Source organism: Hyla sarda, chromosome 2, assembly GCF_029499605.1.
Source record: "Hyla sarda isolate aHylSar1 chromosome 2, aHylSar1.hap1, whole genome shotgun sequence".
NCBI classification, from domain to species: Eukaryota; Metazoa; Chordata; class Amphibia; order Anura; family Hylidae; genus Hyla; species Hyla sarda.
Window position 1 is genome coordinate 362,326,724 of NC_079190.1, and position 22,989 is coordinate 362,349,712.

Here is a 22,989-nt window from a genome sequence, read left to right on the forward strand (position 1 = left end):
CATCATGAGCACAGTGCTCTCTGCTGACATCTCTGTCCATTTTAGGAACTGTCCAGAACAGCATATGTTTGCTATGGGGATTTTCTCCTACTCTGGACAGTTCCTAAAATGGACAGAGATGTCAGGAGAGAGCACTGTGCTAATGATGTCAGCAGACAGCTCTGTGTTTCAAACGGAAAATAATTTCCACTATAGTATTCAGCAGCTAACAAGTACACTAAAGATTAAGATTTTTTAATAGAAGAAATTTACAAATCTGTTTAACTTTCGAGCACCAGTTGATTTAACCCCTTAACGCCAATGGACGTAAATGTACGTCATGGTGACGTGGTACTTAATGCACCATGAAGTACATTTATGCGCTGACATGATCGCGAGCAACGAAGCGGTGCTTGCGTCATGCCCGGCAGGTCCCGGCGGTAATGGCGGAAATCCGCGATCGCGACATCATCGCGACATGATTACAGTCAGAGCAGTGGGACTACTTATGGGGCTGACAGGGGACACTTTTAAACATCATATCCTCACCATCCCTGCAGGGGATGGTGAAGAAGATTTTACCATACATAACGCATTACTACGCGTTATATATGGTAAAATCTGATGACAGGTTCCCTTTTAGTTCTGTTTTCACTATCCAATTAATCATTTCACTCCAGAACATTTAATTAATTTCCCATCAGTCCTTGTCATAACAATAAGGTTCCCAGATTCCTGTTTTGTGCAAAGTTGTTCTGAAAATCAATTTAAACTGATGTTCAGCTCAACTGCTGAATGTCCTGACCTACAAATCATCCAACATGGTGTCTGCCTGCCTTGTTCTTGGCCCCATCCAACATAATGACTATACTCTACTTGCACACGAAGCAAGAGAAAACCAGCAACTGATGCACACCCACAACAATCTTTTATGAGTAGCGCTGTGGCCAGACGTGCTGGCCGCGAGCGCACTCCTGCCCCGTCCTTCCGTGCTGGCTCTGCTGCGGTTTGCATGATGGGACGTGCCCGCGTGCGAATGTCGGGCCGTCACTTCTCTCCCTGCGTCTTTGTCCCCTCTGCTGTCCCTGGCCGCCGGCGCATGCGTCCCCACCTCCTAGGGTGCGCGCGTGCCAGCTTCCTCTTGACCCCTGCCAAATCTTTAATCTCAATATGACTCCGTCTCATTCCTTCTGTGCCACGCATCTCTTCAGCAGCTTTTGTGGACGAGTCGTGCCAGGGGTAGCGACCTCGGAGCCGCATGCCGCAAAAAGTCCATTCCGCTCACTGGTATGGCTTACGCCATCATCTACAACAGGTATAGTGGATCCACACCACCTGCCGTTACAGTAAGATTTGGCCATGGATCCTGCTGAGGGGCCTTTGCCTAATGTTGCTGATCTCACCACTATCGTGGTTCAACAGTCGCAGCAGCTAGCTTATCAAGCGCAACAGTTGAATCAATTATCCGCAATGATGCAGCAGCTTCTCTCCATTGAACAGCCGCAGCAGCCTCAACCTGTTCCTGTGTCTCCTTCAGTGTCTGCAGCTTCCATGGCCCCCGTCGGCTCAAAGCTACGTCTGTCCCTGCCGACAAAGTACCAAGGTAATCCAAAATTGTGCAGAGGGTTTGTGACTCAGTGTTCCATGCATCTGGAATTAATGGCTGACCAGTTCCCGACGGAGCAAGCTAAGGTGGCTTTTGTGGTCAGTCTACACTCCAGGAAAGGCCTGGCCTGAGCTACTCCTCTCTGGGACCAAAATGATCCTGTATCTTCCTCTCAGTTTCTGCAGAGTTCTTGAAGTGCCTGCATGGGCCTCCTCGGCCAAAACCGCACTACTGAACCCCTGCCAAGGGGACTCAACTGTTGGTGACTATCCGGTCCAGATCCGTACCCTAGCCTCCGAATTGGCCTGGAATAATGAGGCCCATTGTGCTGCCTTTAAAAAAGGACTTTCCAGGAGAGTGAAGGATGCTCTCGCTGCACGAGATCCTCCATCTTCCCTGAGTGACCTCATTCAGTTATCCACTCGAATAGATGTGCGTTTTGCCAAGAGGCAGGAGGAACTTCACCAAGAACGTAAACCAGTTCAGAAACATCGTCTTCTCCATTTGGCACCTGTGTTCCAGCAGCCACCTCAACCATCCTTCTTGCCCGCAGCCGAAGAAGCTATGCAGGTGGATTGTGCCTGTCTAATCCCGCAGGAGAGGTTCCGCTGAAGAAATTAAAATTTGTGTCTCTACTGTGCCAGTCCAGAGCATTTCCTCAAAGATTGTCCTTTATGACCACCATGTCTGGGAAACGCACACAGCTAGGAAACGCTGGAGAGGAGTGAATTCCACCTCCCCTCGATTGACCACACTGGTTAAAGTCTATCCCTCTACCAGTGCTTCGTTCTTCGCCTCAGCCTTTCTGGACTCAGGTTCTGCTGGGAACTTTATTAACGCCTCCCTGGTCAATCAATTGAGAATGCCTAAACTATGCTGTGCAATTGCGCACTGAACCTCTTTTATTGCAAGTGGGAGTATTTCACAAGGAGAAGATCGAGTTCTATGTGCTTCCTCATTGTACTTCAGAATTTCTTCTCGGTCTCCCTTGGCTATAAAGTCATGCCCCGGCTCTTGAATGGCAAACTGGTGAATTCACCAGCTGGGGGTCCTACTGCCAGAACCACTGTCTGGTGACTCTGCAACCCAAGAGTGTCTCGCTGCCTTCTTCCCTGCCAGGCCTGCCTCTTCCTTATCAGGACTTTACAGATGTGTTCTGTGAAAAGCAGGCTGAAAGTCTTCCTCCACACCATCCCAATATTGCCTGATTGACCTTCTGCCTTGGACTATGCCTCCTCGAGGAAGAATCTACCCCTTGTCTGTTCCAGAAATGTAAGCTATGGCTCAATACATCAAGGAGAATCTCCAGAAGGGCTTAAATCCGAAAATCCTCCTCCGCTGCCGGTGCTGGATTCTTATTTGTGGAAAAGAAGAATGGCTCTCTCCGCCCTTGTATTGACTACCGAGGACTTAATAAAATCACTGTCAAGAATCGATACCCCGTATCTTTGATTGCCTACGGGGTGCCAAGATCTTCTCTAAGCTGGATCTGTCAGGAGCGTACAACCTCATCAGAATACGGGAAGGAGATGAATGGAAGACGGATTTTAATACCCGTGATGAGCACTTCGAGTACCTTGTGATGCCATTTGGTCTCTGTAACGCCCCGGCCGTTTTCAAATAATTTGTCACTTACATCTTCCGTGATCTTCTCTACACATGTGTTGTGGATGACATCCTGATCTTCTCACCCAACTTGGAGCTTCATCGCACACATGTATGACAGGTCCTATGAAGCCTACGGGACAATCGTCTCTACACAAAACTAAAGAAATGCCTTTTTAATAAGACAAATCTTCAATTTCTTGGATATATAGTCTCCAATCAAGGCCTCCAAATGAACCCTGATAAGTTGTCTTTGGTTCTTAACTGGCCTCGACCTCCTGGCCTGCAGGCTATACAACACTTTCTGGGGTTTTCCAATTATTATCCACAGTTAATTCCACACTTTTCCTCCTTGGTTGCTTCGATAGTGGCTCTTAATAAGAAGTGGGATGAATAGGTTAGAGAGGGGTCAGGACATAATGGTGGGTGGAGAGGAGTCCTGTGGGGGGAGGTTAAGAGCAGTGGATAAGGAGACTCATGCGTTACAAACCAGCTGTAAAAATAAATGTAGCCCGAAAAATTGTAATTCCAATAATTCAAAAAATTCCATTAGCCCTAATAACTCAATAACTACAATAAGCCCCATTAACTCAAAAAATACCGTTAGCCCCAATAACTTAAATTACAACGTTAGACGCAATAACGCAAAAAATCCCATTAGCCCCAATAACTCAAATAATAATGTTAGACCCAATAACTCAAAAAATCCCATTAGCCCCAATAACTTAAATAGTACAATTAGCCCTTATAACTCAAATAATAACATTAACCCTAATAACTCAGAAAATCCCATTAGTGAGACTATATGTGTAAAACTTAATGGAAATGTAAAGTGTATGTTCACAAATGCCAGAAGCCTAGCAAATAAAATGGGGGAGCTTGAGGCCTTGATACTGGAGGAACATATTGATATAGTTGGGGTCACTGAGACATGGCTGGACTCCTCGCATGACTGGGCTGTTAATCTGCAGGGGTTTACATTGTTTCGCAAGGATAGAATGAACAGAAAAGGTGGTGGAGTCTGTCTGTATGTAAGAAGTGGTATGAAAGTCAGTGTGAACGATGCCATAGTGTGTGATGATTCTGAGGATGTGGAATCACTGTGGGTAGAATTACAAAAGGAGGGAAATACTGAAAAAATAATATTTGGTGTAATCTACAGACCCCCTAATATCAGTGAAGAGATAGAAGGTCAGCTGCATAAACAAATAGAGAGGGCCGCCCGGGCAGGTACAGTGGTAATAATGGGAGATTTTAACTATCCAGATATAGATTGGGGCCGGGGGTTGGCTAAAACTACAAAGGGGAGAAAATTTCTAAATTTATTGCAGGATAATTTTATGGGCCAGTTTGTGGAGGACCCAACAAGAAGTGATGCCTTGTTGGATCTGATCATTTCCAACAACGCAGAGCTGGTTGGTAATGTAACTGTGCGGGAAAACCTTGGTAATAGCGACCACAATATAGTTACTTTTGACTTAAAATGTAGAAAACAAAGACAGACGGGGAAAGCAAAAACATATAACTTTAAAAAGGCAAACTTCCCTGGGCTGAGGGCTGCACTACAGGACATAGACTGGGGGAGGTGTTCTCAAATACTGATACAGAAGGTAAATGGGACATCTTTAAATCAACTCTAAATAACTATACAGCTAAATATATACCAAAGGGGAACAAATATAAACGATTAAAACTAAATCCTACATGGCTGACAAATTAGGTTAAAAGAGCAATAAACAACAAAAAAATAGCCTTCAAAAAATACAAATCTGATGGGTCAGCTATAACATTTAAACAGTACAAAGAGCTTAATAAAATCTGTAAAAATGTAATAAAAACAGCAAAAATTCTAAATGAGAGACAGGTGGCCAAAGAAAGCAAAACGAATCCTAAATATTTTTTTAGATATATAAATACAAAAAAACCAAGGACAGAGCATGTAGGACACCTTAATAATGATAATGGGGAGGTTGTCACGGGCAATCAAGAGAAGGCGGAGCTACTGAATGGGTTCTTTAGTTCTGTATATACTATGGAAGAAGGAGCTGACATTGGCCAGGTCAGTGCTGGTAACACATCATATAATGTATTGAACTGGCTTAATGTAGAGATGGTACAAGGTAAGTTAAGTAAAGTAAATGTAAGCAAATCTCCAGGGCTGGATGGACTACACACAAGAGTTCTTAGAGAGGTAAGTTCAGTAATATCTGTACCCTTGTTCATGATATTTAGAGATTCTCTGGTGTCTGGTATTGTGCCAAGGGACTGGCGCAAGGCTAATGTGGTACCAATCTTCAAGAAGGGCTCTAGGTCTTCGCCAGGCAATTATAGACCGGTAAGTCTAACGTGCATTGTGGGTAAATTGTTTGAAGGACTTATAAGGGATTACATACAGGAATACATAGGGGATAATAGTATTATAAGTGATAGCCAGCATGGGTTTACTAAGGATAGAAGTTGTCAAACCAATCTAATTTGCTTTTTTGAAGAGGTGAGTAGAAGCCTTGACAGAGGAATGGCTGTGGATATAGTGTTTCTGGATTTTGCCAAAGCGTTTGATACTGTCCCTCACAGACGTCTGACAGGTAAGTTAAGGTCCTTGGGCTTGGAAACTTTAGTTTGTAACTGGATTGAACACTGGCTCATGGATCATACCCAGAGAGTGGTGGTCAATGATTCGTACTCTGATTGGTCCCCGGTTATTAGTGGTGTACCCCAAGGTTCAGTACTGGGCCCACTGCTGTTTAATTTATTTATCAATGATATAGAGGATGGTATTAACAGCTCTGTTTCTATCTTTGCAGATGACACCAAGCTTTGTAGCACGGTACAGTCTATAGAGGATGTGCATAAGTTACAAGATGACTTGGATAGACTAAGTGTCTGGGCATCCACTTGGCAAATGAGGTTCAATGTGGATAAATGTAAAGTTATGTATCTGGGTACTAATAACCTGCATGCGTCATATGTCTTAGGGGGGATTAAACTGGCAGAGTCACTGGTAGAGAAGGATCTGGGTGTACTTGTAGATCACAGACTACAGAATAGCATGCAATGTCAGGCTGCTGCTTCCAAAGCCGGCAGGATATTGTCATGTATCAAAAGAGGCATGGACTCAAGGGACAGGGACATAATACTCCCCCTTTAAAAAGCATTGGTACGGCCTCACCTGGAATATGCTGTTCAGTTTTGGTCGCCTGTTCATAAAAGGGACACTGCGGAGTTGGAAAGGGTGCAGAGACGCGCGACTAAACTAATATGGGGCATGGAACATCTTAGCTATGAGGAGCGATTAAAGGAGTTACAATTGTTTAGTCTTGAGAAGAGACGTTTAAGGGGGGATATGATAAACGTATATAAGTATATAAATGGCCCATACAAAACATATGGAGAAAAACTGTTCCAGGTTAAACCCCCCCAAAGGACGAGGGGGCACTCCCTCCGTCTGGAGAAGAAAAGGTTTAGTCTAAAGGGGCGACACGCCTTCTTTACCGTTAGGACTGTGAATTTATGGAACGGTCTACCTCAGGAACTGGTCATAGCAGGAACAATGAACAGCTTTAAAACAGGGTTAGATACATTCCTGGAACAAAATAACATTAATGCTTATGCAGAATTATAAAACTATATCCCTTTCCCTTATCCCCTTACACCCTTCCCTTCAATTCCCTGGTTGGACTTGATGGACGTATGTCTTTTTTCAACCATACTAACTATGTAACTATGTAACTATGTAACAGTAACCCCAAATCCAGGCCTCCTGAGGCTGAAGAAGCCTTCTCACGATTGAAATTGGCGTTTGCCTTTGCTCCAGTTTTATCGAGACCTGACCCAGAAAAACCCTTCTTTCTCAAAGCAGATGCCTCTTTGGTAGGAGCTGGAGCTATTCTGACCCAAAAGACCTCCAGGGATAAAACTGTGACTTGTGTTTTTTCCCCAAGACCTTTTCGCCTGCCGAGAGGAATTATTCCATTGGAGATCGTGTACTGCTGGCCATTAAGCTCGCCTTGGAAAAATGGCATCACCTACTCGAAGGCTCTACTCATCCAGTCAGTATCTACACAGACCATAAGAACCTTTTGTACCTTCAGTCTACTCTGCACCTGAATCCCCGGCAGGCCAGGTGGTCTCTTTTCTTCTCCGGATTCAATTTTCTTATCCATTTTCAGCCCACGGATAAGAATATCAAGGCCGATGCTCTCTCCAGGGCTTCTGATGTGGTGGGTTTGGACTCCTCCCCTCGGCACACAGTGCCTCCTGAACATTTGGTTTCTATGGCACCTCTTGACCTACAGCAAGTTCCACCTGGGAAGTCTTTTGTACCAACCCGCCTAAGAATTAAGGTATTGAATTGGGGATATTCTTCTCTATTGGCCAGGCACCCCAGAATTCGAAAGTCTACTCAGCTCCTCTCTCGTCATTATTGGTGGCCGAACTTGGAACACAATGTTTCTGATTTTGTCCATTCCTGCACTACTTGTGCCAGAGACAAGACTCTACGTCTTGAGCCTGCAGGCCTTCTTCAACCTTTGTCCATTCCAGAGTACCCTTGGACACACATTGCCATGGACTTCATCACTGACCTACCATCCTCCTCTAATAACACAGTCATCTGGGTTGTCACAGATCATTTCTCCAAAATGTCCCATTTTGTTCCTTTGCCTGGACTACCCTCTGATGGATCAAATCTTCAGGCATATTTGCTGTTTACATGGTTTGCCGTTACACATTGTCCCTGACCGAGGGGTACAATTTGTCTCCAAATTCTGACCAGATCCAGGATTTCATGGCTATTTGGCAGGAGACTTGATGGTCCTTGGTACACGCCTCTACCCTTATGAAGTCTCACACAGACAAGAGAAGAAGACCACCTCCAATCTTCTCTCCTGGAGATAAAGTTTGGCTGTCTGCCAAATACGTTCGACTGAAGATCCCCAGCTACAAACTTGGTCCTCGTCTCCTCGGTCCTTTTAGGATCTTACGTCAAATCAATCTGGTCTCCTATAAGCTCTGCCTGCCTCCTTCCTTATGCATTCCAAATTCCTTCCACGTCTCTCTCTTAAAGCCACTGGTCCTCAACCGTTTCTCCCAGGGCAAAGTTTCTCCTAGCAATGGGAAGAAAAGTCCAGCTCACTTCTACTTCGGGGCACGGACCGGTGCCTGGCTAGGCACTAAACAACATGAAGAAAAGGCAGGAGATCCAGCACCTCAATCACAGGCAGCTTTATTGTAGAAATGACCCACAGTAAAAGCAGTAGACAGACACGTTTGAGCGCATGCACTCTTCCTCGGTGACGTCAGTGTATACTCAGGTGAGTCTTAAATACCTGAGAATGAGGCGGAGAGTATGTGGATGATACCTCCCACCTCACTGGAGATAAAACTGATTATAGGATCAGCATTCAAAGGTAAAAAAGAGTTTTTAAAACACATAAATGCACATGAATTACATCTTTGTAAAACTTACCAATGTATAAAGCCTGAGAGGAGGATGGAATTCAGTAATGGAATAATAGTTGATGGCGGACATTCAGGCCCGTAGGGGCACGAGTCCCCAAGGTGAACTGCCAATATGCTTCTCTATCAGCCAACTTTTTTACAAATACATCCCCCTCTCGTTCCTACATTTACATGTTCTATGGCATATATCTTGAAGAAACTTACATTTCCATTATGCACCGTTTGAAAATGAACCGGTGCTGCTGATCTCTATCTTACAGATGTGGTGCTGCTGTCATTGTGATGTTCTAGTGTTCATCTCAATGACAGCAGCACCACATATGTAAGACAAAGATCATCAGCATCCGTTCATTTTCAAATGGAGCATTATGGAAATGTAAGTTTCTTCAAAATACTGTATATGCCATAGAACATGTACCGTATATACTCGAGTATAAGCCGACCCGAGTATAAGCCGAGACCCCTAATTTCAACCCAAAATCCCAGGAAAAGTTATTGACTCGAGTATAAGCCTAGGGTGGGAAATACCTCATCCCCTCTGTCATCATCCAGACCCGTCATTAACATCCTCATCATCATCCCCTTGTCATCATCCCACACATCCCCCCTTCATCATCCCCTTATCATCCCACACATCCCCCCTTCATCATCCTCTTATCATCCCACACATCCCCCCTTCATCATCCCCTTGTCAACATCCCACACATCCCCCCTTCATCATCCCCTTATCATCCCACACATCCCCCCTTCATCATCCCCTTATCATCCCACACATCCCCCCTTCATCATCCCCTTATCATCCCGCACATCCCCCCTTCATCATCCCCTTATCATCCCACACCCCCCCCCTTCATCATCCCCACCCCCCTTCATCATCCCCACACCCCCCCTTCATCATCCTCTTCTCATCATTCGCCCTCAGTGGTCTTCAACCTGCGGACCTCCAGAGGTTTCAAAACTACAACTTCCAGCAAGCCCGGGCAGCCATCGGCTGTCCGGGCTTGCTGGGAGTTGTAGTTTTGAAACCTCCGGAGGTCCGCAGGTTGAAGACCACTGCGGCCTTCAACATCATCCAGCCCCCCTCTCACCCCCTTTAGTTCTGAGTACTCACCTCCGCTCGGCGCTGGTCCGGTCCTGCAGGGCTGTCCGGTGGGGAGGTCGTCCGGTGAGGAGGTGGTCCGGGCTGCTATCTTCACCGGGGGGCCTCTTCTCCGCGCTTCCGGCCCGGAATAGAGGCGTTGCCTTGACAATGACGCAGAAGTACGTTGGCAATGAACGCACCTCTGCGTCGTTGTCACGGCAACATGACTATTCTGAGGCCGGGCCCGAAGCGCTTAGAAGAGGCCTCCCCGGTGAAGATAGCAGCCCGGAACCAGTATCCCACCGGACCACCTCCTCTCCGGACAGCCCTGCAGGACCGGACCAGCGCCGAGCGGAGGTGAGTACTCAGAACTAAAGGGGGTGAGAGGGGGCTGGATGATGTTGAAGGCCGCAGTGGTCTTCAACCTGCGGACCTCCGGAGGTTTCAAAACTACAACTCCCAGCAAGCCCGGACAGCCGATGGCTGCCCGGGCTTGCTGGGAGTTGTAGTTTTGAAACCTCTGGAGGTCCGCAGGTTGAAGACCACTGCGGGTGGGGGAGTTCACTCGAGTATAAGCCGAGGGGGGTGTTTTCAGCACGAAAAATCGTGCTGAAAAACTCGGCTTATACTCGAGTATATACGGTAAATGTAAAAACGAGAGGGGGATGTAATCGTAAAAAATTGGTCGATAGAGAAGCACATTGGCAGTTCACCTTGGGGACTCGTGCCCCTATGGCCCTGAATGTCCGCCGTGAACTATTATTCCATTACTGAATTCCATCCTTCTCTCGTGCTACATACATTGGTCATTTTTACAAAGATGTAAATCATGTGCATTTATGTATTTTAAAAACTTTTTTTTACCTTTGAATGTTGATCCTTTAATCAGTTGTATCTCCGGTGAAGTGGGAGGTATTTAAGCCTCACCTGAGTATACACTGATGTCACCGAGGAAGAGCGCATGCGCTCGAAAGGCGTTGGACTACCACTTTTACTGTGTGTCATTTCTACAATAAAGCTGCCTTTGATCGTGCTGGATCTCCTGCCTTTTCTCAAAATCTCTCCTACTCCCGTGTCCGGCACTGCTGATGTTTATGAGGTTAAGGAGATTCTTGCCACCAAGACCATCAGGGAGAAACTGTACTTCTTGGTGGATTGGAAGGGTTTTGGTCCTGAGAAGAGGTCCTGGGAACCCGACGAGAACATCTTAGATCAGGATCTGGTGCTGAGGTTCCTGCAGCCCAAAAATAGGGGGAGACCTAAGGGGGGGATACTGTTATGAGTAGCACTGCAGCCAGATGCGCTGTCCATTAGCATACTCCTTTTCCATCCACCCGTGTTGGCTCTGCTGCGGTTCACCTCGTGGGAAGCGCCCGCATGAGAATGCCGGGCCGTCACTCACCTCCCCGAGTCTTTGCCCCCTCTGCTGTCCCTGGCAGCTGGCTCGTGCATCCCCGCCTCCTAGGGCGCGTGCATGCCGGCTTCCTGTGATTTAAAGGACCAGTGCACCATTGATTAGTGCTTGTCTGATACTGACCTTATTTCCTCTTGACCCTTGCCAGATCTTTGTGCCTTTTCAGCCTAAGAGAAAGCGTACTGTTTGTGTCTTGCCTTGCCATGTATCTGACCCCATTGCTACATATCCTGACCTTGCTCCTGTGCTGCCTGCCCTCTGACCTCTTCCTATGTGACCTTACCATGCTACAGTTCCGCCAGTCCTGACCTCCTGTCTGTCCCTCACTACGACTCTGTCTCATTCCTTCTGTGCCACGTATATATACTCATCAGCCTTTGTGGATGAGTTGTGCCAGGGGTAGCGACCTGGGAGCCGCCTGCCACAGCAAGTCCATCCCGCTTTGCGACGGGCTCTGGTGAAAACCAGCGGCTCCTTAGACTCTGCTCCCTGGTACGACTCACGCCATCGTCCACAACAGGTAAAGTGGATCCACACCACCTGCCGTTACACAATCGATGAAAGTGATAAATCAATTACATTTTAGTGGATACAATACAAAGTACAAGACAATTAAAAACATTTACAATATACACACAAAATGAAGGAATGTAATTCCACTACACTAAACCCTGTGTGGGGTAAGTTAACCTCAAAAAGACCCCCAGTCCCACAATAAAAAGAATATATTCTACAATGATCCTTAAGATATATATAGTGAAAACACAGTCTCATAGTAAATAAAGTGCCTATATATACAAAAACATGCTTGATGCAAAAAGAAAAGTGCTAGAGTGACAGCAATAAACAAGGAAGCTACTGGGGTGCCTACGCGCTATCCAATTCTTTTCAGCGACTGGGTGCACCCTTGGAATTTGCACTTTGAGTGGTGCTCATCTTTCAATATATTTATTCTAAACTCTACTTGCATTGACCTCTGACTTCCTGTCTACACAATTTGTTTATTCCATTGGCATGGATTTATCAGCTCTTGCTAATGGAGACTACTGAGGGTTTCCTGTAGGGAAGGTAAGATCCCTTAATAGGGGTTAAGGGATGAAAACTAGGGGATCCAATTGACTCCACTCCAAAAGCCTATATATATATATATATATATATATATATATATATATATATATATATATAGAACAAAAGGGATGACCGCAGCACTCCATAAGGTGAAAGAAAAAAGTATCTTTATTCCGTGAACAAAATTTGGTGCGATGTTTCGGTGTCCTCATAACACCATTCTCAAGCATAATAATATATATAATAATAAGATAATATATATTATCCCATAAAAAACAAGAAAAATTTAATCTTAATGATAACATTTTTACGGCTGACAAAATATGAGGTGGCAAAAACATATTCCCTCAGTCATTAAATAGTTTTGCTTGTCCATTTACAACTCTATGATACTCTATGATACTGAATATTCGCGAATATAGCACTATATATTAGCAATAACAAATATTTATTTATTTATTTATTTTAATATTTTTTTTTTCACAGTGCACATCACAGTGATCATCCCTCTCTGCTTCCAGCTTATGTGGTGTAAAGAAGGCTCTAATACTACTGTGTTAGACTGGCGTGCAAATTTTCGCATATTCCAATTTCCGCATATGCTAATTTTTGTATATGCTAATTTTCCCATATGCGAATTCTAGCATATGCAAATTTTTGCATATGCGAATATGCTGCGAATATTACGAATATGCAAATTTAGCGAATATATGACAAATATTCGTCCATATATTCGCGAAATATCGCGAATTCGAATATGGCCTATGCCGCTCAACACTAATACTGACAGATATTATGATAGGGCTTCATAACATATAGAGTCTTCCAAATTGAAGCTTTAGTGATGCACATCAATGTGAAACAAATCTGTACATAACCTTTTGGGCTGCACTGCTTGATACCAAAACATGAAAAGCATCTAATCCACTGTGTACAGTACTGGAATAGAAATAAATGAGATATAAGTTTGAAGTCAATTTTAACAGATAGAAGAACTATTTGCATGAGGCAAAATGCACAGCTCCCCTTGTAGATATGAGCAGATACTGTGTACTTTGTAAATCCCAAATGACTGACAAAATAAGCAGAACATGGAAGTGCAAATTTCTCTGAAGTGTGATAAATATAACACAACATCATAATGTGCTAACCAATGCAAATTCAAGATAATAAACTAAAAATAATTTAGAAAGGCATTGGTGTTATCGTCTAGCAATGTATATGGATGACACATCCTAATCTCTGGGCTCCTGTTGAGATCTGGATTGGTCAGCCATAATCTGTATGGCAAGTATTGGTGCAGATACCATGGCAGCTATTTCTCTGTGCTGGAAGGAAAATATCTTTACTGAGGCTTAGAAAGCCCTGTAAAGGACAAAACCTATAATTTTGCCTTATTTATTTGAAAATCCAGGTAATTTATCTAGTATGTCAGGCTATGCTTTCAATACCTGTATCCTGTATGTGTGTCCACCATTCTGGGAAACCATTTTTTTACACTATGTCCATATCCTATAGCAGGCTGAACATATGACAAAACAGAGTCCTTTTGGCTTACATCTGACCAGTTTAAACCATACCTGTTCATACCATACCCTTCAGATTTTAGTGCTCCTACTACTGTTATTGAGCCCCTGCATGGTGCACAGTTATTTCTCCATTTCAGTAGTCAGGCCAGAGCTGAATTGTTTGCTTGCAGTACAAAAATAGGTTTTTACTTTTTCTTACTTGTCTGGCCAATCACAATACAGCACCTGCTCACACTACTATGCCATTAAATAATGCTGATAAAATGCAATGGGCTGAAAATGATCGATCTTTGCTGGGGATAATATATAGATCTCAAGTCTTCAGTAGTATTTGTTACCTTATCTTAATGTATGCTGTAATGCATGGTATGTGTTACTGTGCATTGTATTCATGTTGTAACAGCCCCATTTAATGGCACTTTGCATACTCTGAAAGTCTGTATGTAATTCCCCTTTTGACCCATTTAAGGTACCATAGCTGTATCATCATCAGCTTAGCCCATAGTTGTCATCTTTCTCATTGACAGCCATTCAGTTAACTACAAAGAGCCATCAGCATCCAAAGCCAACCTCTCCATTCAAGAGTATGTATCACCCTCTCCTTGAAAAGTAGAAGTTGCTTTGTTAATAAATTGTCATACACTACGATAGATGGAATGTGGGGGGAGCACTGGGTTTGTAAAGGAACCAAATGGAAAGAAACAACAGCAGCACAGCAAGGAAGGGGTTACCTTAAGCACTGATCTGCTGTTTGGAATCATATAGGCTGCAGGTAAATTGTTTAAAATGACAGCAGTCCTTTAAATTGGCTTTATCTGTATTGATAAGCAAACAACACAAAAATTCCCACAAAAATATATGCAACAAAAGCCACTGGTCAACATATTCAACCTTTTAGTATAACACAAAGCTGCACATGTTACATAGTTACATAGTTACATAGTTAGTATGGTTGAAAAGTCCAACCAGAGAATAGGGTCTTTATATTTGAAAGCATTGTATTTAATTATAACATTGTATATTATTTTTTAACACAATAAAAAAAAAGCTTTTTTACATTATTAATAGCCTATTAGTTTTTTGCTTTTTTTGTATTGCAACATCTGAGGGCGGCATTTTAGAGGGAAAAGTCCACTCTCTTATGAGCTCAAAAGGAGTAATAAAAATGTTGTGCTATTTGGGGCAGTGGAAATCTGGACGGGTCAATTAATTATGTTGCTTTTACATGCGCAGCACATTCATGTGAAAATTTTACTTCAACTGCCAAAACAACTAAACGGCTAAAACTTTGTGCACTGCACCATAATGTGCGAGAAAAAGTTAAAAACAACAAGATGGACCCAAAGAGATTATGAGTTGGGGGTCCAGTGAATAATAATAATAGAGATTACCATATCTATGCAAAGAGTAAAATTACAGAACCTTTTAGTTTTTTAAACAAAGTAAAATGAGGACACAGCCTATGGCTACTTCCCCTTCACAAGTTATTTCAATGGTGGGATTAATGCGTTCAAAATTTTTTCTCCTCCTGTTATATTTCAACAAAAGAGCAGAGCTTTATGAACTTCATGAATACCATGACCTTCTTTTTGGATTATGATGCTTTGTAGTTTGGGCTTTATGCATGTTTACTGCATGGGATGTAGTCTGTTACACATTTGAGATGGTGTTTCATGGTGATTTATATAATTCAGTATGCTTATTTGTTATGAGACATTAAAACACCGGTAGCCAAAAGGTAGATAGCATTTTACTAGAACAGCAGTTGATGTTGGGTCACACAGAAGATGGAAACCTTTCTCCTTATGGTGAATGTCACCATCACCACACTTTTCTAGTGAAAGGCCCAGTGCAAATTAATTTAGGGTCTAATGACTTTTATACAGAGCTATCAGCAGACAGTTCCTAATAGTTGAGGTTTGGACTGTGGTGATCTATGTGCTTAGACCCCCCACCAATCACTATAATGAAGAGACAGAAGCACTGAAGTACTGTTCCCCGTTATTTCTGATTGGCTTTTAGAAGAGCCAAACATGTGATATATGGATCATAAAAACTCTATATACTCTGCACACCACTTGCTCAGTTCTCTAAGGAGAGCCAAGCAGATCTTACCAGAAATAAAGGTGCATAGCACTCATCTACTCATTTAGATATGAGGTGGTCTCAGCACCCAGATTCACACTGAGCTAAAGTTCTTCTGACATGTCACTAATAAGTACCCTTTAATATCCACTCTAACACAAAGAAGGACGGAAACACAGCTGTAAAGATAATGTAATACATAAGTAACTATAGTGGCTCTAAATAATGAGCCAATATAAGGACACCTAAATAAATTGGTGCAATGCCTCTCATGTGCCTTTCTGTCACTGGCTTATAGTAAGTCACCAAACTGAGGCCCCACAAAAAATCAATGATATACTATAGATGGTATGTCAATACAATGATCCATTCTTATAGAATATGGTGCATCCTAAGTCACTTATTTTCACATCCTCATGAAACCAACACCAGGACTATAATACAAAATGAAATCTATGAAAGTCAACAGGTTCTCGGCACCAGAGTATGAGTATGTGGGAGGTCGCTAGGAGACAATGAAATATGGATGCCCGTGGAAAGCTGATAAGGGGGTGCAGTCTTCAGAGAATAAGGTGTGTACAATACCCTGTATACAGCAAACGTGAAGGGACTTTATTTGGACATCACAGTGCAAACATCAGACGGGGGAAACGAAGAAACGCAGCTCAGGAGAGCTGCGGGAAGAGCGGCGACGGCCCCGTTTCATGGTCAAACACACGCCTATGGGGAAACGAAGAAACCCAGCTCAGAAGAGCTGCGGGAGGAGCGGCGACGGCCTATGGCGTTACCAAGCGGTGTGTTTGACTGCGAAACGGGGCCGTCGCCGCTCCTCCCACAGCTCTCCTGAGCTGCGTTTCTTCATTTCCCCCGTCTGATGTTTGCACTGTGATGTCCAAATAAAGTCCCTTCACATTTGCTGTATACAGGGTGAGTGCGTCTTTTTAACATTTATAATGCAAAATGGAACTCCTCAAGCTAGCCGGGAGTAGTGGCTTTCCAGTCCACTGTGGAGTTCCACAATCTCTGATGCTAAAACTACAGAAAAACTCCACAGGATTCTTCTGAAACCTTTACTAGATCACATGCAACACATCATGGCAAAGAGAAAATAAAGAAGGCAAAAGTGCCTTTGAAGCATATTGCATGTGATCTAATATACAGTTGGTTTTAAAAGAATCGTAAGGATTTTTCAGGTGGTCTCAGTATCAGAGATTGTGGCACTCTATGGTGGACTGGAGAACAACAGCAAGCTTGAAGGTTCTAGCAGGTAATGCCGATCACTCCTGAGGGTGCAGCAGTAGATATTACCCTCTGAGTGCTACATAGAGTTGTTTCTATCGTGATCAGAAGAATCTACACTTGGAGGTACACACCACACCTCCCTTGTCTCTTTTGTTGTTTCAGTCATTTTCATCCCACATAAGATAAATCTGCTTAAATAGGAGAATGCTTCAGCCAAACTGATAATGACAGGTCCATGACATCTTATAATTAAGTATTTATGAAGCATTGGAAAGTTGGAAAAGGGTGACAGGTGAAATATCCTCTAGGCCTCACTTGTTTAATAGGATGACACAGAGAGTTTTAATGCAACAAGTAATCAGCTTTGCCCTGCAGATCTAGTTTTCATTAAACAGCTATAGCAATAATGTATGTATTACCTAGCTTTAGACTCCATCTATGTTACAGCCTAGCATTAGAAATTGATTGCTTGTGTTACTTCAAGGTGTATTCCGGGCAAAAACATTTTATCCCCTATCCAAAGGATAGGGAATAAGATGTCTGATCATGGGGGCCTGCTGCTGAGACCCCCGCGATCTCCCTGCAGCACCCGCATTCTATGTGGGTGCTGAATCTCGAGTTTTGGAAAACTCCGGGTTTCTGGGACTGGGGATGTGACGCCACGCCCCCTCCGTTCATGTCTATGGTAGGGGGCGTGACGGCCATCACGCCCCCTCCCATAGACATGAATGGAGGGGGCATGGTGTGACGTCACGTCCCCAGTCCCGGAAGTTTCCGAAACTGGAGATTCAGCACCCACATAGAATGCGGGTGCTGCAGGGAGATCGCGGGGGGTCTCAGCAGCAGGCCCCCGTGATCAGACATCTTATCCCCTATCCTTTGGATAGGGGATAAAAAGTTTTTGCCTGGAATACCCCGTTAAGCCATTTCCTAGCAGCATTAGGGTCCTCAATTTAAACATTATATATCAAAAGTTACATGAGGTGTAGTGTTCCTCTCGTTCTTATGTTTGCTATATCTCAATAATCCAGTTTCCTATCACGACTGAGAACACATATTAATAATAAGTCACTTGGCTTCCTATCAGTTTGACCCACGTGTATGATATAAAAAAAGGAGTCTTATTGTGGATAGGACCCATGTAAAATAAAACAACATTGTGCCCAATGTTGCAGAATAAGTTGGTGGTATATGAGCAATAGGAAAACAGTCATAAATAAAAAATAAACATCTGTCTATTCATTCTGTCTTGCCCTTAGTCCAACCCATTGAGAGCCTTGGAGTTGGCAGAAGGACAGACTAAATTACCATGAATATCGGTGCAGCTTGATAAGGATGGGTTCAAATAAAATCCTCAACAGCAAGTGGAGTTTGGCACCAACAAGGGAGCGACGCACATTATTGATCGGTACACTCTATCAGCAAGATGTCCTCAGGCAAAATACTAGGAAGCTTTTCTAAGCTACTTCATGCCACAGCATGTGTTATGGACTCTTATCAATCATGAAAGGAGAATGTTCCACTTGGCAATAATATTCTTTATGAAAAGCGTCTGGATGGGCCTTCATTCACCATATTCAGCCCAGAAACCATGAATACATCAAAGATCTAACAGTATCAAGCGCTCAGCTGGAAAAAGAGCATTGGAAGAATGAGGATTTTAGAACATGAGCAATGTGCCATAATCCGGCAAGCTTCTGTAGAAGAGCTAAGCGCCTGTCTTCTAAACTTTAATTTACTCCCATCACAATCCTAACACGTTAGACTGTGTAGGGTGTGACATATCCTGCAGTATGCGATGGGTTAGCATAATCAGCTTATCAACAAGCACACTGGAGGGGATGATCTGGACAACCAATAAACGAAGAACATAAAATAAACCATGAGATTTAAAAAGGATGTATATGCAAAATGTGGTCACTGTAGATGAGTCTATTAAATTCTGCAGCCTGAGTGATCTGAACTAACGACAATGATAAATGGCACGTAGACTATTATTTAATAGGTTACATGAACAGAGCCTTGGCTTGTCAGTCACTTCTCTACCCCCTTCCTTGCAGATGTCTTAACATGCAGAATCCTATAGCAGCATGCTATTTATTTCTTGGCCAATATTAACATTTCAATTTCAGCTCCAAAGTGCTGGATGCCACCATGCTGAATAGTTGTGCTATTTAAGTGTGTTCTTTTATTAAACTCCTGCTGTAGTGGAGTGTGTGAATACAACCCTTCTATAAAGATATAACAAAGTGCTAAACGAGTTATCACAACACATACGTATTAGTGTTCACATGATGTATTGTCAATGAAAATGAGTGGAGTATTGGTTAATGTTTGGGGGGGTATATTAATGAATGAAGGAGAACACCATGACCAGGACAAGGCAATGTGATTTTGTAAGATAATGCGATTCCTGTAATATAATGCTATCTTTGCTGCATTAACTTCAAAATTCTTGTTGCCTTAAGGGCTGGAAAGGCGAAAAATAAAATGAATGAGACATGTGCGCTGTCCATGGTGCTGAAATTTCCCATGGCTGTAACATTCATAATCAGCTGAACTCTATTGATGATTAAAGACTTATGGCGCATATAGCTATTGTGTTCTTATACACCACGATGTATCTATACATTTTTTATGTGTAGGTGTAGCAGAGCCAAGAGTGAAAGGGCTGAGTTTGTCATTTATCGTATCAGGATGCAGCAACAAGGCAGCGCCAAAGTGTTCAATGTCAATTTCAGCTCTGCTACACCTGTAAAGAAGAACAGATGATGCCTTTCCCCGAGCAGTATCTAAATTACCAAATAAACTTAATAACTATTTGAATGTGAATACAATACAACACTACAGCACATGCAAGACAAATGCATTCTCCTTTACCTGGCTCAGTTATATGTAGCTTTTGGTCTGAGGGTAATAGTAAAAGAAACTCTGTGCAAGTTCTCTGTTCCAAGTCAGCCACTTGCTTCTTGCAAAGATCTTTGATGATGTGTATTGCCTTGTGACACAAGTTTGCATCTTCTCCTGTTGCCGTATTCATTTCCCACACAGCATCCTTCCCTGCTCTGGCTTTTCTCTCTCCCTCTCTCTTTCCAAACCAACCAAAGATTGTGTAGGGAGGGGGGGGGGGGGGGGGGGGGGGATCAACAATTCATAATATCAAGGGAAGAAAACATATATCTGTCAGGATTTTGACGTACTGCCTTATGTGGCTGCAACATCCACAGGGAATTTAGGGATTGAAGCATTCATTGGAGTTCACAGGGAGTCTGATTGTCTTATTGCCTGGGATCAGATATCTCATTTACTGCTGAGGCGGTTCCTACCCCAAGATCCTCCTACTACATTAAATTGTTTGATTCTCTAAAGCTACATTTTTTTTTCTGAAGCTGAAAAGCAAAGAGCTGTTAACCTCTTAATAACTCAGATGTGTTTTACTGGCTTCAAGTGGACCAGCTGTACACAGGCAATGGCTATAAATCTTTCAACAAGCTGTTTTCAATTGTTGGTTTCTGCTGGGCAGTTAGATAACAAGGCAGCGCAGCTAGAAGGAACACAAATATTATACAATTACTGATACATTGTCTCCTCTATTAGGTAAATACTGAGCAAATCTACACCAGGCAATGATAATAAGATGTTACAAGTATTACGACTGACAAGTCTGTTTTTGATTATATCACAATCTAATTTACATTAAGCAAAGGAAAAGATAATTTTCTCTATTAACTGTTTTACAAATACAGTGACCCCCCCCCCCGACCTACGATGGCCCCGACATACGATAATTTCAACATACGATGTCCTCTCAGAGGCCATCGCATGTTGAAGGCAGCATCAACATACGATGCTTTTGTATGTCGTGGTCATCGTATAAATGGCTATCCAGCAGACTGCTTCAGCTACCACCGGATAGCCATTTACGTTGCCCCGCGTGCGCCGGTGATAGTCTCCTACCTGTTCTCGGGACTCGGGCGCGTCCTCTTCGGGATCCTCTGCATGGTCGGCATTCTCCATCGTCGTCATCACGTCGCTGCGCACGCCGTCCCTTCATCCAATAGGAGTGGCGTGCGTAACGACGTGATGGCGGCGACAGAGAGAGAAGATGCTGGGGAAGCATAGGCCTTGCTGGAGCGTCGGGGATACCCGGGGACGCAGCGACAGCAATGGATGGCGACATCCAGAATTGCGGTGACGAGCGGTGAAGGTCCGGAGCGACAGGGACAGGTAAGTACAACTTCCTCTACCAGTAGTCTTCAACCTGCGGACCTCCAGATGTTGCAAAACTACAACCCCCACCATGCCCGGACAGCCGTTGGCTGTCAGCCGTTGTACAAGAGCCGTTGGCTGTCCGGGCATGCTGGGTGTTGTAGTTTTGCAACATCTGGAGGTCCGCAGGTTGTAGACCACTGTCCTATACTTTACATTGCACGGATCCCTCAACATACGATGGTTTCAACAAACGATGGTCCGTTTGGAATGGATTACCATTGTATGTTGAGGGACCACTGTAGAACAAAAGCAGATACAAGGACCTGTCTATGGAGAATAAGATATATGATCAGTGTTTTACTGCTGCTGATACAGTAAATCCTTATAGGACTTGATCTCAACAAAACAAATCGCTTACTCCCTCCTACCTCTTTAATAGTGCTATAGGGGGTTACTCCCCTGGGACTCCCCACTATTGTACTATTTATACTCATTGCTTACAAATAGCCACACTCGGTGCTGTTCAGGAGATGCCGGATGCCACGCTCTAATTGAAAAACATAGAGAGAATGTAAAATATTCATGTCACGATGCCGGCTGGCAGGAGGTGGATCCTCTGTGCCAGAGAGGAATAGCGAGGACCGTGCTAGTGGACCGGTTCTAAGACACTACAGGTTTTCACCAGAGCCCGCCGCAAAGCGGGATGGTCTTGCTGCGGCGGTAGTGACCAGGTCGTATCCACTAGCAACGGCTCACCTCTCTGGCTGCTGAAGATAGGCGAGGTACAAGGGAGTAGGCAGAAGCAAAGTCGGACGTAGCAGAAGGTCGGGGGCAGGCGGCAAGGTTCGTAGTCAGGGGAGATAACAGAAGGTCTGGTACACAGGGTATAAACACACAAAAACGCTTTCACTAGGCTCAAGGCAACAAGATCCGGCAAGGGAGTGCAAGGGAGGAGACTAGATATAAGCAGGGAACAGGTGGGAACCAATTAAGCTAATTGGGCCAGGCACCAATCATTGGTGCACTGGCCCTTTAAGTCTCAGGGAGCTGGCGCGCGCGCGCCCTAGAGAGCGGAGCCGCGCGCGCCAGCACATGACCGCAGGAGACGGGAACGGGTAAGTGACCTGGGATGCGACTCGCGAGCGGGCGCGTCCCGCTGTGCGAATCGCATCCCCAACGGCCATGAGAGAGCAGCGCTCCCGGTCAGCGGGACTGACCGGGGAGCTGCAGGGAAAGAGACGCCGTGAGCGCTCCGGGGAGGAGCGGGGACCCGGAGCGCTAGGCGTAACAGTACCCCCCCCCTTAGGTCTCCCCTTCTCTTTATCGGGTAACTGCCTCCCCTGGGATGAGGACACCGGGAAAGGATGGAGGGATTCCTCAACGGCAGGCAGAACCGCAGGAGTAGGAATGGGGAGAGAGGGCAGAGGGCGGGACCTGGCACGGGGCAGTGTGACACCAGGACGAGGGCCATGAGGGGACACAGAAGCTTGCCTGATGGAACTGGGAGGGGGGGAGGGGCATTTCCTGTGGCAGGCAGAGTCCTTAATGACCTTAGGGGGACCAGATACAGGAGGAACCACAGAGTTACGGCAAGGGTTACTGGGAACCGGTTTTAGACAGTTCTTGGAACAAGAGGACCCCCAACTCTTGATCTCCCCAGTGGACCAATCCAGGGTTGGGGAATGAAGTTGAAGCCAGGGAAGTCCAA

The 22,989-nt window shown here is 44.3% G+C and overlaps 1 protein-coding gene across 3 annotated transcripts in view; it reads right to left on the reverse strand.

Annotated features, from left to right (window-relative positions):
- The window catches only part of SYT6 (synaptotagmin 6), a 461,499-nt gene extending 441,307 nt beyond the window's left edge, over positions 1-20,192 (reverse strand). For 2 of the 3 annotated variants that reach the window (XM_056558353.1, XM_056558352.1), the window contains exon 1: positions 19,950-20,192. In XM_056558353.1, the coding sequence (XP_056414328.1) occupies positions 19,950-20,109 (160 nt within the window). In that variant the 5' untranslated portion in view covers positions 20,110-20,192. The remainder of the gene's footprint in view (positions 1-19,949) is intronic. The other variant, XM_056558354.1, reaches the window with a different exon arrangement.
- Between the last annotated feature and the right edge of the window lie 2,797 nt (positions 20,193-22,989).